The sequence below is a fragment of the Gavialis gangeticus genome, unplaced genomic scaffold (assembly GCF_001723915.1).
Source record: "Gavialis gangeticus isolate Ggan-Ray unplaced genomic scaffold, GavGan_comp1, whole genome shotgun sequence".
In the NCBI taxonomy this organism is placed as follows: Eukaryota; Metazoa; Chordata; order Crocodylia; family Gavialidae; genus Gavialis; species Gavialis gangeticus.
In genome coordinates this window covers 24,235,093-24,247,288 of record NW_017729006.1, presented here as the reverse complement: position 1 = coordinate 24,247,288, position 12,196 = coordinate 24,235,093, and the positions used below count along the sequence as shown (strand labels likewise).

Below are 12,196 nucleotides of genomic sequence, written 5' to 3'. Positions count from 1 at the left end.
CCTGATCATGCGAGTGGCCCTCCTCTGGACCCTCTCCATGCTGTCCACATCCCTCTTGAAGTGTGGCGCCCAGAACTGGATGCAGTACTCCAACTGCGGCCTGACCAGTGCCGCATAGAGGGGGAGGATCACCTCTTTGGACCTGCTCAAGATGTATTTGTGGATGCATTGTGCATTTGGCCTTCGTAACTGCCTCCCCACACTGCCAGCCCATGTTCATCTTGGAGTCAATGATGACTCCAAGATCCTTTTCCGCCTCCATGCTGACAAGAGATTCTATTTACTCAAACATCATAACCCATGGTTATGCCAATTACCAGAAGGATTGGATATCTTATTTCTGTATCAAGATTAAAGACATCCTATGTGTTAATGCAACAGACAGTTTGGTCTAAGAACTACTCTCTCTACATCTTGACAACAAACTCCAAAACTGCCATGTCAAAAATAATCTGTGCTATATTAACGTATTTGTTACCGACCACTGAAATAAACAAAGTAAAACATTTGATAAAGCATTCCAGTGCCAAATTCAAGCCCAGATCTTTTATCACCACTATTATGACAAAACTATGCAATCTAGGAACTTGCACATTTTACTAGCTCTTAGCCAAGCATTGATAACAGTAGAGGATCATGACCCCCATTTCTACTCCTCCAGAGTCTGCAGGACATTTCCAATGTCAAATGACTGTGCATTTTATCATCTCCTCCCCTGGAAACTACAGAGATCACCATATTCTATTAGTTTATTAATTATTAAAATTAATTACTCCTTTTTTATACAAACTATGGACTTTTCTGCTATTCTCTCAACCAGGAAAAATGTTTAGCCCTGTATATGCTGCACAAACAGTTAATCTTTCCATTGGTTAACCAGTGGATTCCCTTGATCAATAAAGAGCTGCTGGTAAATTCAAACGTATGTTTCCTTTACTTATATAACTACAATCCCCAGAACTGTTTGCAGACACACAGCTTCTCATTTGCATTCAGACCAACAAAAACTATGACAAATAAAAGTTGTACAGGCACACATATTGAATGAATCTTACCCAGCATGCAAAAACTCCAGTAGGGCTAGCATTAAGAAAGTATTACTAAAGCGACACATCCAAAGACAGTGTTCAAGTTGCACTTTAGGCAAAATTTACATGACGAAGGAAAGCGTGTGGTCCTCAAGACAGATGCCTGACTTTGGCACCTGATGGACCATTGGTGGAACTGCTGCCATTTTGGCTGAGGTGACTGCTTAGGTCTCTATACCCTGCTGAAAACTATTTAGGATTTGCAACCTAGACATTGTTACAGCTAAATCCCATGAGGGCCCCAATCTGGTCAGAACACTCTGACCAGGCCTGTGGCGCACTCCAGCTGGGGAATGAGACATTATCCTGGCAGTCAATCACCGACTACTTTGCTGGCATGAAACTGATCCCACCCCAAACACAGACGTAAAACGAGCAGGGGAGAGAGTGGTGAACTATCTGCATGACAGTTCTTCCTTGTGAGCTTGCAGACTGCCCTGATCTCAGCACTGCTTTGACTCTAGTCCCTGTTTTTGTTCTTAAGCTCCTGGTATCCATCTCCAGTGCCTGACTGTCATTTTGCTCCTAACTACAACTCTGCTTCCCTTTCTCTGGATCAACCTGTGACGCCTGACTCTGGCTTCTTGACCTTGGATTGTTCCTAAGCACATCTTTGGCATCCAGATCTGGCTATGACCTTGTTCTAACACCCGAATCTGGACACAAGTTCCAGACCCCAGCCAAACCACTAGGCCTAACTGCCCATGACCTGATCATGGCACTGCCAAACATGCTTATAGCACTGAGCTCAGCACCCACAATCATGTTCACTGAAAAACACAAGTGGAGATTTTGCATAATAGCCTAGTGGTTGTTAGAGCACTTGACCAGGAAGTAGGCAGCTTTTGTTGATTTCCCTCCTCAGCTAGAGGGGTTTCAAGCACGCATCGCCCACTCACACTTCACAACTCCCAGGAGAGTGTCTTAATCACCAGTCTGTGGCCCTAGTTCAGCTGAGGGCACCTTGCCCCCTATTCCTCCAGCTGAAGCTGGCACAGCGCACAGACAGGAATACCATAGCTTGGACCACTTCCACAAGCAAGAGGGAACCTGACTCTACTGACCAGCGAGGAGACCACTCCCTTCAGAGGGGGAACTCCTAAAACTGCCTATGCGTGCTGCTGTAGTAGACTTGGAATATAATATACAATCAGTTTTGGAAACAGACACTTGAACCGCTGAAAACAGTGAATCAGTCATTTCTACATGAAGGAACAACACAGGTGTCTTAGTCTCAGCATGGGTTTTAGGTTGTGAATCCCAGTCTCACAGAGTCTAATTCAGCCTGGCTAAGGGCTGTAGGGAAATACCAAATCTGGGAGAGAGATAGAATTTTGGTCACAGTGTCGATTGGCTGGCTTAGGCCTTTCACCCTCAGATCTAGACACCTAAAAGGCAATCAGAAGATAGCTCATAATCACCCAGCCCAAGTCCCATTTCAGATCCAGCTCTAAGTAACTACCAAAGGGTTCATACTCCTTGTCAGCTGATCTCTTTTCTCTTTTTACCTTCTAGCAAACATCTCATAAATAAATCTGTCTACATTTCTGGTAATGAGCTTTTTCACAGCAGAAACAGGAAGAAAAGGACCTTGGGAGATATCTAGTCTATTCCCAGGGACACAAGCAACTTAATTGCACTTAGTTGCCTTCCTGGTGGTCCCCTAGTTTATTTTCAATTATCTCAACATCCTTGCACAAAAATGCTGATAATGTCATAGGATGGATTTCATCTGCCAAGCTCAGGGTCTTTAGGTACAAAGCAGCTTCCTGAAAGAGTTTATTCACACAAGGATTATTGCTCCTCAATTGCTTAATGGGAATCCAAAAATGACATTAAGTTTAAAAACTAACACCGTGCCAAGGGAACCCCAATTAATTTATGTAAACCTAACTTACAGAGATATGTCCTTGAATAGGAAGTCTACTGATAGTAAAAAATTTGTGTATGTACCACCAGCAGGATCACATCAATTTGCCATGCTGCAGTATGTTGCAATACATCTGGCTTACTATTTATATTATTTATAATAGATTTCTATAGTTGAGACAGAAATGTCTATTACTTTCTATTTCACTTACTTCTCAGATAAGCATATAGCTGAGTGATAGTCCTGAACCCTTGATCATTAAAGAGTAATCTATCAAAGGAACAACAGTTCTCCTCCAGAAACACATCCAAACATATCTTGAGCTATGGTAAATTATTAGTCTTGAATCATAGAAAGCAATGAACATTATCAGGATGAAAATGTTCAATTAGTTCAATTAGATGTTCAATTAGTTCACCTTCACTCTCAACCCAAAACAAACTGATAAAAGTTTTCCACAGGATAGAGTTGAGCTGTTTGCCTCTTAAAACAGCCCTAGTCTTCATGGCATCCACTTTTCTTGTGTTAATTACATGAAGGTACACAATTCATTAAAAGTTCCACCTGACAAAATAACTTGGAATACGTATTGCAGCAATATCCAATAAGAGGTCAAATCAAAACAGAACAACCAAATAAATAATCCTTAAACACTGTGCTGAATGTCACCAAATCAAACTCTGGTTGATTACCCAAGGGGAGGGAGTTCCAAACCATCCACCCAAAAGTTTCCTTTTACCAATCTGGAAAACTTTAACAAGAAGCATCCCAAGCCAAATATAACTGATTTTATTGTTTAGAATCCAAATATTTAAAAATAATTCTAAGAGATTACAGCCAAGGAAGAAATTAAATGGACTGACCTTCACATAGGCGAGGTAGTGCTCACACGTCTCCTGCATATATGACAGTTGTAACTTCTCCATGACCTGCCCCATCATTTCTCCAGAAGACACAAAGTAAACCCTGGGCTGTTGGCCTCTCTGCTTCTTTGCCACATCTGCTGTCAAGTGGTAATTCAAGCCTGATCCAAAAAAAAAAAAGTGGCAAAGAAATTCCAGGTATGTCAGTAAACAGTAGTTTATTTTCTAGCAATCCTGCATTTTATCTTGTTGTATCTTCAACCACGTGCATTTATAGAAAGATCAGCACCATGCAGGACAAGGTCCTTAATAGAGGCTGCAGGAGTGCATGAAAAAATTATGCTCAAAAGTAATAGAAACAGATCTAGAGATGTTTTAGTTATTCTGTTAAAAATATGTATAGCCTTACTTTTTCTCATTTTCCTTGATGCCTTCATTTACAATGCAAAAATTAAAATCAAATGCCATCCAGAATTCCTAGCAATTTCTTTGTTGCTTTGCAACCTTATTGCATTAAGACTTTAACTGCAGGAAGATGATTGCAATTAAGGTTTCTACTCCTAAATATTATTTTCTTGAAATCTGTAGAATTAATGCCTGGTAGACCGATAAGCTACCACAACAGATCCTATATCCTTCTTTCCTATCAGGTTAAGTTTAATCAGGACTGTCAATTTTGTGATTAAATATTACTGTGCCCAAAAAGAAAGGTTCTTATCAGTCTACTCAACTCTGTTTGCTGATTGAATAATCCAGATTGGTTGTGTACTATGCTAGCAAACATAATGATAATTTCTGAAGCCTACGTCCAACACAGAATTGGCAAGTCAGAAGTGGTTAAGTCTGAAGTCAGAGAAATACTCATACTGGTGAATTACAGGATAGAAACAGAAGTCACTGTTATTGCAGCTCAGGTTGTGCCACGACCTGTCCTTCAATAAAAGAATCATGCATCTGTAGCAAACATGTCTCTTTTTTAAAGCAATTCACAAAGTGGCTGGGTATACTGCCACCTAGGGCTGTGAGAAACTTCAGTTGCTGATTCAATTTGGAGAAGATTCAGCCCGATTCGGCTGCTGAATCTCCAAATCTGAATTGAATCAAAAGACCCATTAATCTCTCTGGATCAAATCAGAGAAATTTGGAGAGATTCAACAATTCAGCCATAGACACAGCTTTATATGTTTTTTCTACATACCTTGAAGTACCAGCCATGGCTCATAAATGCTGAGATTGTTGTGTGGATGGAGTGTCCCATGGGAGCACAGGGGAGGTCCCCCGCACACTGCAGCAGACCCAGAAGTGGACCAAAAGTACTTCCGGGCCCACTGTGGAGTGCCGCGGTGACTGGTGCCTCCTAGGTCTGGGGGGACACCTGGGGTGCCCCCATGGCTGATCACCAAGCCAGAGAGTGGGGGGTCCCCCACATGCTCGACGGAGGCCCCCCCTGCGCTTCCATGGGACACTCCATCCACCCCACCATCTCAGCATTCATGAGCTGCGCCTGGTACCTCGAGGTATGGAGAAAAAACATATAAAGCTGTGTCCATGGCCTAATTGCTGATTCTCCAAATCAGAATCAAATCTTCAGATTTGGCTGAAACGAATTGGGACAGTGATCTGAATCAGCAAATCAAATCACCGTCCCCCGAATCAGGCTGAATACGAATCCGAATAGAATACTGTCTGCTTCGCACACCCCTACTGCCACCCTTCTATCAGCAGAAGGCCTGAAAGAACAGACATAGCACAGCCAGAGGTGGTCAATTGGCCAATGGTCCATCTCCGATTCTCTCCCTTGTGCCAACTGGTTATTCAAGGTGGCAGGTGGCAAAATTTAAGTGGGTGGGTAGCAAAATTGTAATTGGTTGCAGGTGGTGACACTGTTGAGAGAGTAATTGTGCCTCAATGTCCTTTATATTTGCCCTGCCACTCTCATTCCCCCCCATCCCATATTCAGCACATTGCAGCACATGGTACAGGGAGCAGGAGAGGGAGTTGATGAGAGGTTGTGGGTGGGAGGTAATTCCTCTGGCTGGGGGCTGCTCTGCTAGTTCTGGGAGGCAGCTGAGAGTGAGGACAGTGTTTGGAAGTCCTGGGCTGGGGAGGATGCAGGAGTGCTTTAGGGGTATTGTTCCCACTCAAGGCAGCTGGATCAGGTCTGTGGCTTACCCCTCTGGCCCCTTGCATTCCTGCCCTGGGGTGGGGAGCTGCACAGACCACTCCTGAGCTGATCTAGCCAGCTCTCCTTGTACTAGGCAGTCCCACTACCCCATCTGACCCCTACCAACACAATCCCAGCCCCATGAAGCTGGCGACCAGATACCCACATCCCTCAGAGAGAGCTGTGGCTTTCATTCAGAGCTGGGTGAGAGCCATGGGAAATCTCTAACTAACCACAAGTTACCCACAATCCCCACTGGGCTTTCCCCTCAGTCCCAATGACTTTCAAAGCCATAGGAAAAATTCAATTCATTGCACAAGCTGCCTCAGGGGGAATTCTGAGACAGGAGAGAGAGGAGTGCAGCTTGGTAGTAGGGGGAAAGCTTGGCTGGGTGGTGCCAGAAGTGGGGAGGAGATATGCATATAGAAGCAGGGTGAATAATGGGAAGGTTGATGAAGATCTGATGAATGCTCATCTCAAGCTCTTGGTGTGAGTCTAGTCAGACCAGGTCCACAGTGCACACTAGCTGCTTGAAGTATTGGTAGGTGCTTAGACTTCGGTGGGAGGGAACAAGGTGCGCTTCATACATTGCATGCCTGCCAGCAGCAACTGCGACCAGGATCTTCCACTGCAGTGTCTGTGGATCCATACATGTTCTTTGCCTTGCAGACCTTGATGACCCAGTTATGAGGGACAATGATCAGAGAAAGTATTGTACTCATTCTCTGATGGCTGCCCTAACAGCATTTACTGTCACTTATGAGGGTGGGGCAGTACCTGCAAAGGGAAACCATATGCGTTCCATGCTGCCAATGAAGAAGGGTATAATAGCTACATCCACACCCTGATTCATGACAGCAGCCACTGGCACAAAGACCTGTTGGCCACAGGTCACCACACTGTGGCCAGGCTGACACGCGAGCGACTACAAACCATGGAGCAGCCAGGAAGATAAGAAAGGACTAGTGGGAGCAGATAATCATGGGCACCTGAGATGGCAATTAGTGGTTAAAGAACTTCCACATGTCCAAGGACACCTTCATGGAGACCTGTCCTGAGTTTGCCCCCCATACACAGCAGCAGACAACAGTGATGTGGGTGCCCTTAACCACAGAGAAGCACATTGCTGTTTCAACACAGGCCAGTCCACAGCTGGAGTAGCAGTGTGGGAGGTATGCCTTGCAGTCCAAAAGGCAATGGACTCATGTCTCCTATGCATCACCAATCCACAGGAAGATGTAGATGGGTTTGCCAGCCTGGACTTCCCCAACTGCTTTACAGCATCGATGACTCGTACATTGCCATTCCTGGCTTGCTTCAGAACATCATCCTCATGAATTTATCAGTCAGAAGGGCTACATCTCCATTGTGCTTCATGAAACTGTGGACTACCATCGCTGCTTCACTCATGTAAATGCCAGCAGGTCAGGCCAAGTCCAGGATCTTCAGGAACTCCCTCCAATCAGGGCTGATGGAGCAAAAAGAGTTTGCCCCTCGCCTGCCTGACATTCAGGTCAAGAGAGTGACTGTGTCCCTGATACTAATCAGGGATCCTGCCTACCCACTGCACACCTCGTTTATGAAACCACTCACTGGAATCCTGGATGGCCAGAAGGAACTTTTCAGCTACAAGCTCAGCAGCTGTGAGATGGCTGTTTTCAGGTGGCTCCAGGCTCACGTAAGACACACGTAGATGCCAGCAAGCTCAAGGTATCTTGACTGGTGACCAGTGCATATGTGCTACACAACATCTGTGAGGCCACGGGACAGCCTCTGCCTGAGTTCCTGCCCCTGTCACTTGAGACAGAGTGCCTCCCACCTCTGATAAGTGCCATGCCCACAAATTCACAAATGATGGCAGCTCGCATGGCACAGTGCTTTTGAGACACACTTGCAGACTACTTTTACAGACTCTGTAGTAAGGGTGGAGAATCAGAGTATGATGTAAAGTTTCCAATTAAAATAAGCTTGTGCTCTGGCATTTTCTTTTTCAGCATGGGGAAGGGGTGGTGGATGGGTTAGGGTTGTACAAGAGGGTCATGTTAGAAGGCTATGCTGGGAAAATGACAAGAAGTAGATGAGAGCTTGGGCCTGAGAAGAAAATTCTCAGCTGGGCCCAGAGTGCTATTAGCTTTCAGTAGAGGGATGGCATAGGATGGGATGGGACAGGTCGTTAGAAGAGCAATTGACTTTAAGGGCAGTAATGGCTACCTGGCTGCAGTGCGACATAACTATTGAGCCAACAATGGCCCCTAAAAGGTAAGTCATTGGCTCCCAAAAGCAAAGTCATTGGATTTTGACTGTAACCACTGAAATATCAATGAACCTCACCCCCTTATCATTTCTAATGGAAAGCATGAGGTGGTCTGAACAAAGAGGTCACTGCCATCTTGCTATAGCAACATACTTTATTAACATGGGGCATGATGCAAAGCAAGCCTAGACCCTACTGCAAATACAGCTGTGTCAAATTCTGCTCTCTGATATAACTACAGTCCTTTTGACATCAAGGACTTCCTTGACAACATAATTTATCTTAAATCTGATAGGTTTTCAGTAATGAGTTTTAAGTGCAAAAAGGGGCTTCCCATACATGTGCTAGTTTGCATTCTAATTAGAATGCATAGAAGCAGACTCAACTAATCAAGTCTACTCCACATTCTAATTAGAGTGCTCCAGCATCACCTTACCATTATGTATATTAAGTCCTCCCACACTTTAAAATGGCTGTGGAGGTGCTTTAACTAAACCTCAAAAAAGCTTTAGTTAAAGCACCCCTGCAGCCATTTTAAAATGCAAGTGCCTTAATACATGTGAAAATGAGCCATTTTAATTAGAGCAGCTCTAATTAAAACAGTGCCCCTCCTATCTCTGAGCATGTTTATAAGTACCCAGGGTGTCTTTCCCTCCAAAGGTGACAACAAGCAATGGGATTGGGTTGGGAAGGTATTTGCTTTTATTCCCCAACCCTGTGAAATTCACCAGTCTCTGCAGTCTCTGGTTCCAAGCCCAAAGCAGGCAGCCCACCCTCACCCCCTGCACAGATCCGGGGGTCACATTATTCACATGCCTCCCTCGGGGGTACACACAGTGGTGGGGAACAACCCCGCCTCCTCACCTCCCCCATGACCCCTGGGCAAGCCACCTGTACTCCATCCTGCTCACAATGGGGTCACATTCACTGCCCTGGCTGGGCAGTGCCTGCCCTTGCCCCTGCCCCACTCCCTTCTCCACCATGGGAGTATCAATATTCCCCCTATGCCCCTCCTCTCCTCCCCTCCCCCTCCCCATCACAGACTTACTGGCTGGATGCTGCTCTCCAAGCTGCTGAGCTACATATCAGCTATCTGATCAGTATCAGCTGATACATCTGGTTAATAATCAGTCAGCCATATCAGCCAAAAAAAACTCTTTATCAGTGCATCCCTAGCTATATGAGCCCTCTGATCTAATCTGCAGTTAAAGGAAGTTGCCTTTATCTGTGAAGCACATCTCTTTTGCTCAGAAAAAGCCCATTCTACCTGGGGAGTTAAATTATCTAGCAGGATCTCAGCCTTGGCTGTGGCACAGCTTAGCCATGTAGCTGGAATAGGGGAAAATAGCATACACTAGGGAGGACCCTCTCTCCACAGACCCCCCAGTAGGCTCCCATTAACCCCCATCCCACCAACCCAAGCTTTCATCATCATCTCTCATCACTCTCCCACCACAGACCTTGCTACCCAGGCCATAAATTTGACAACAGGCAGAAATTTTATTGAAACAAGGAAACAAATATAACATATTAGACAAAGCATGAAAAAGGCTGCCAACCAACTATTGTGAATCTTTCCATGAACCTCAACACTTCCCTCATGAATTATAGTATGTTGCAGACCATTCATGACTGCAGCACGTGCACATGGTGTGACTCCAGGAAGTGGGGCTTTGGCTCTGCCCAGCTGCAAACAAAAGCTGCAGCCCTCTCTGGGAAATGCTAGATGCTCAGTCCCTGGCTTGGGGAGGCTGGGATCAGGTCAGAATGAGTCAGTGCAGGACAGTGGAGCCACCTGGGATGGGGAGAGCCAGAGCGTCCCCTCAGTACCCCCACTCAGAATGGGAACATGGGGGACTATGGAGGAATACATGAGGGAAAGCAGCCATCCCCACACACACTAAACCAAGTAGGCAAAAGCTATTAGGAACAGGGGACCCTGACTTACCATTACTGAGATCTGTGCTCCACAGGCTGGTTCTTCTCGAGTATCATGTCTGTCTTGGGTGATGGATGCTGAACATAGGGTGGCAGCAGGAAGCTGCAGGCCAACATTATTTGAACCAGGAGAGCTAACAGCAGTGGTAAGAGGGACTGGGACTCACTGATCTGGCTCATTGTCGGGGCTGACGTGCTGACCTGGGAGGGCTACATTTGTTCAACCATGATGGACTCTGATGAATCCCTGGTATATTCCTGGATGACCTGGATGTCAGTGTAAACAACTGTGGTGTCCACTGAGTTTTCAGACCTCACTGTTTCATTGCCATCAAAGATGTGGGACAGTGCCTCATAGTGGGCACACAAGATCCTTCATGCACCCACCTGTTGGTTTCTCTATTGTATCTTCCAAAACTAATGCATGAGAACTCTGCACTTCGACCAGCACTGGGTCTACTCTAGATCACGTCTTCAGGTTGCCTTTTCCTTTGTGATTCTCTGAGACACATGCTTATTTCATTAGCTTGACTTCAGCACCTGGTGAATTTTGACTTCACCCCAGATGTCAGTAAGAGCTTTTACCTTGTCCTCCTTCCAGCTGCTCCCATGTTTGGTCTCCTCAGACTGGGAGGCCATGGTGGAGGAAGGCTGATTATGTAGGGCAGAGATGTCAAGAAGACTAGCAAAGAATGGAGGATGCATGCTCCAATACTGGTCTCAGAGGTGGTGAGCAAATGAAATGGCTGACTAGTTGCAATACAGGGCATTTAAAGGTAAGGGTGGCCACCTGGAACCAGGGAAGTTTGTTAGCCAGGGCCAAAGCAGCCAGCAAGAGTGCCAGAGGGTACAGAAGTGCACACTGGGTTTCCTGGAGGATGATTTGGTCTCCCAGCTCCACAATTTTCTCATAGTATAAGGAAACAGATGTCCTTGGAGACAAAGTACAAAAATTTATGATCGCCTATCACTGTTCAACCTTTATAGTGCAACAGGGGGCAAAGATGTCCGCTTCCTAGGGCTCTGTACTGCAATAAGTAATTTTATCATAGCACAAGGGCAACACACAGGTGACATCTGTTTCTATGCTCATTTCCCCATGTGGCCTTGAGAGATTTCAGATGAGTATTAACAGAATAAGGGAATACCAACAGCCATCCAAAAATAAAGTAGTCAATAAATCTGCATATTACATATGTGACAGTCTGCACTGGCTTATACATGTGTTTCTGTTTATTATTACATAATTAGGATACATACAGATTATCTGATAGTTGTTCTGTCTTTTAAATCAACTTTCATTTAAACCCAGAAATAACTGAAGCCAGATGAAAGAAATGTTAATAACTACTGTTCAAAAAGTAATTGTAGAGCTAATTTGTTGTTGGACTGAGATCTTTTATACCAAGTTTTGGACTGGAATTTTTTTTCTTAACTATGAGAATTCTAAATTCTTTGAAACATATCTTGTCATTAGCCTTACTTAAGCCTTGTCTGTACACAAAAGTTGCCCTAACAAATCATTTTTTAACAATAGTTTTACATGTTTTGTCTGTGTTTTGGTGTCCAGTGGGATTCTGAATTTTCGTTCCTAGACTTGTTTTCTGAAGTAACCTGTAGGTTCATTGTTTTACCCGGTATTTAGCATAGGCTGCTCTGCTTTTTCTCAGACTTAAAGAAGTGTGTTTTGTGCCCAAATGCTCATCTAACATCTTTCCCAGTAATATATAAAAGATATTACCAAACAAACCTTGCTTCTCACATGTTCCCTAGACTATCACAGCTACAGCAATGCTATGACAACAGTAGTAACAAAACACTTACAGGCAACAATATGAAAATCTACCGGAAAATCCAAAATCTACATTAACAAAGAACAAAACTCTGAAGAACCTGCACCTACCCCATGACCCAAAGAGACTCAACACTGTATAAGAACAGCTACTTTACACAAACACACGTGTGAGCATACACACACCCCCCTAATATATATATATATATATATATATATATATATAT

At 44.6% G+C, this 12,196-nt stretch overlaps 1 protein-coding gene across 1 annotated transcript in view; it reads right to left on the bottom strand.

The window, feature by feature from the left end:
• Positions 1–12,196, bottom strand: part of ITGA9 (integrin subunit alpha 9) — a 456,855-nt gene that overhangs the window by 353,854 nt on the left and 90,805 nt on the right. Inside the window, exon 15 of the mRNA XM_019508716.1 lies at positions 3,822–3,982. Within this exon, the coding sequence (XP_019364261.1) occupies positions 3,822–3,982 (161 nt within the window). The remainder of the gene's footprint in view (positions 1–3,821; positions 3,983–12,196) is intronic.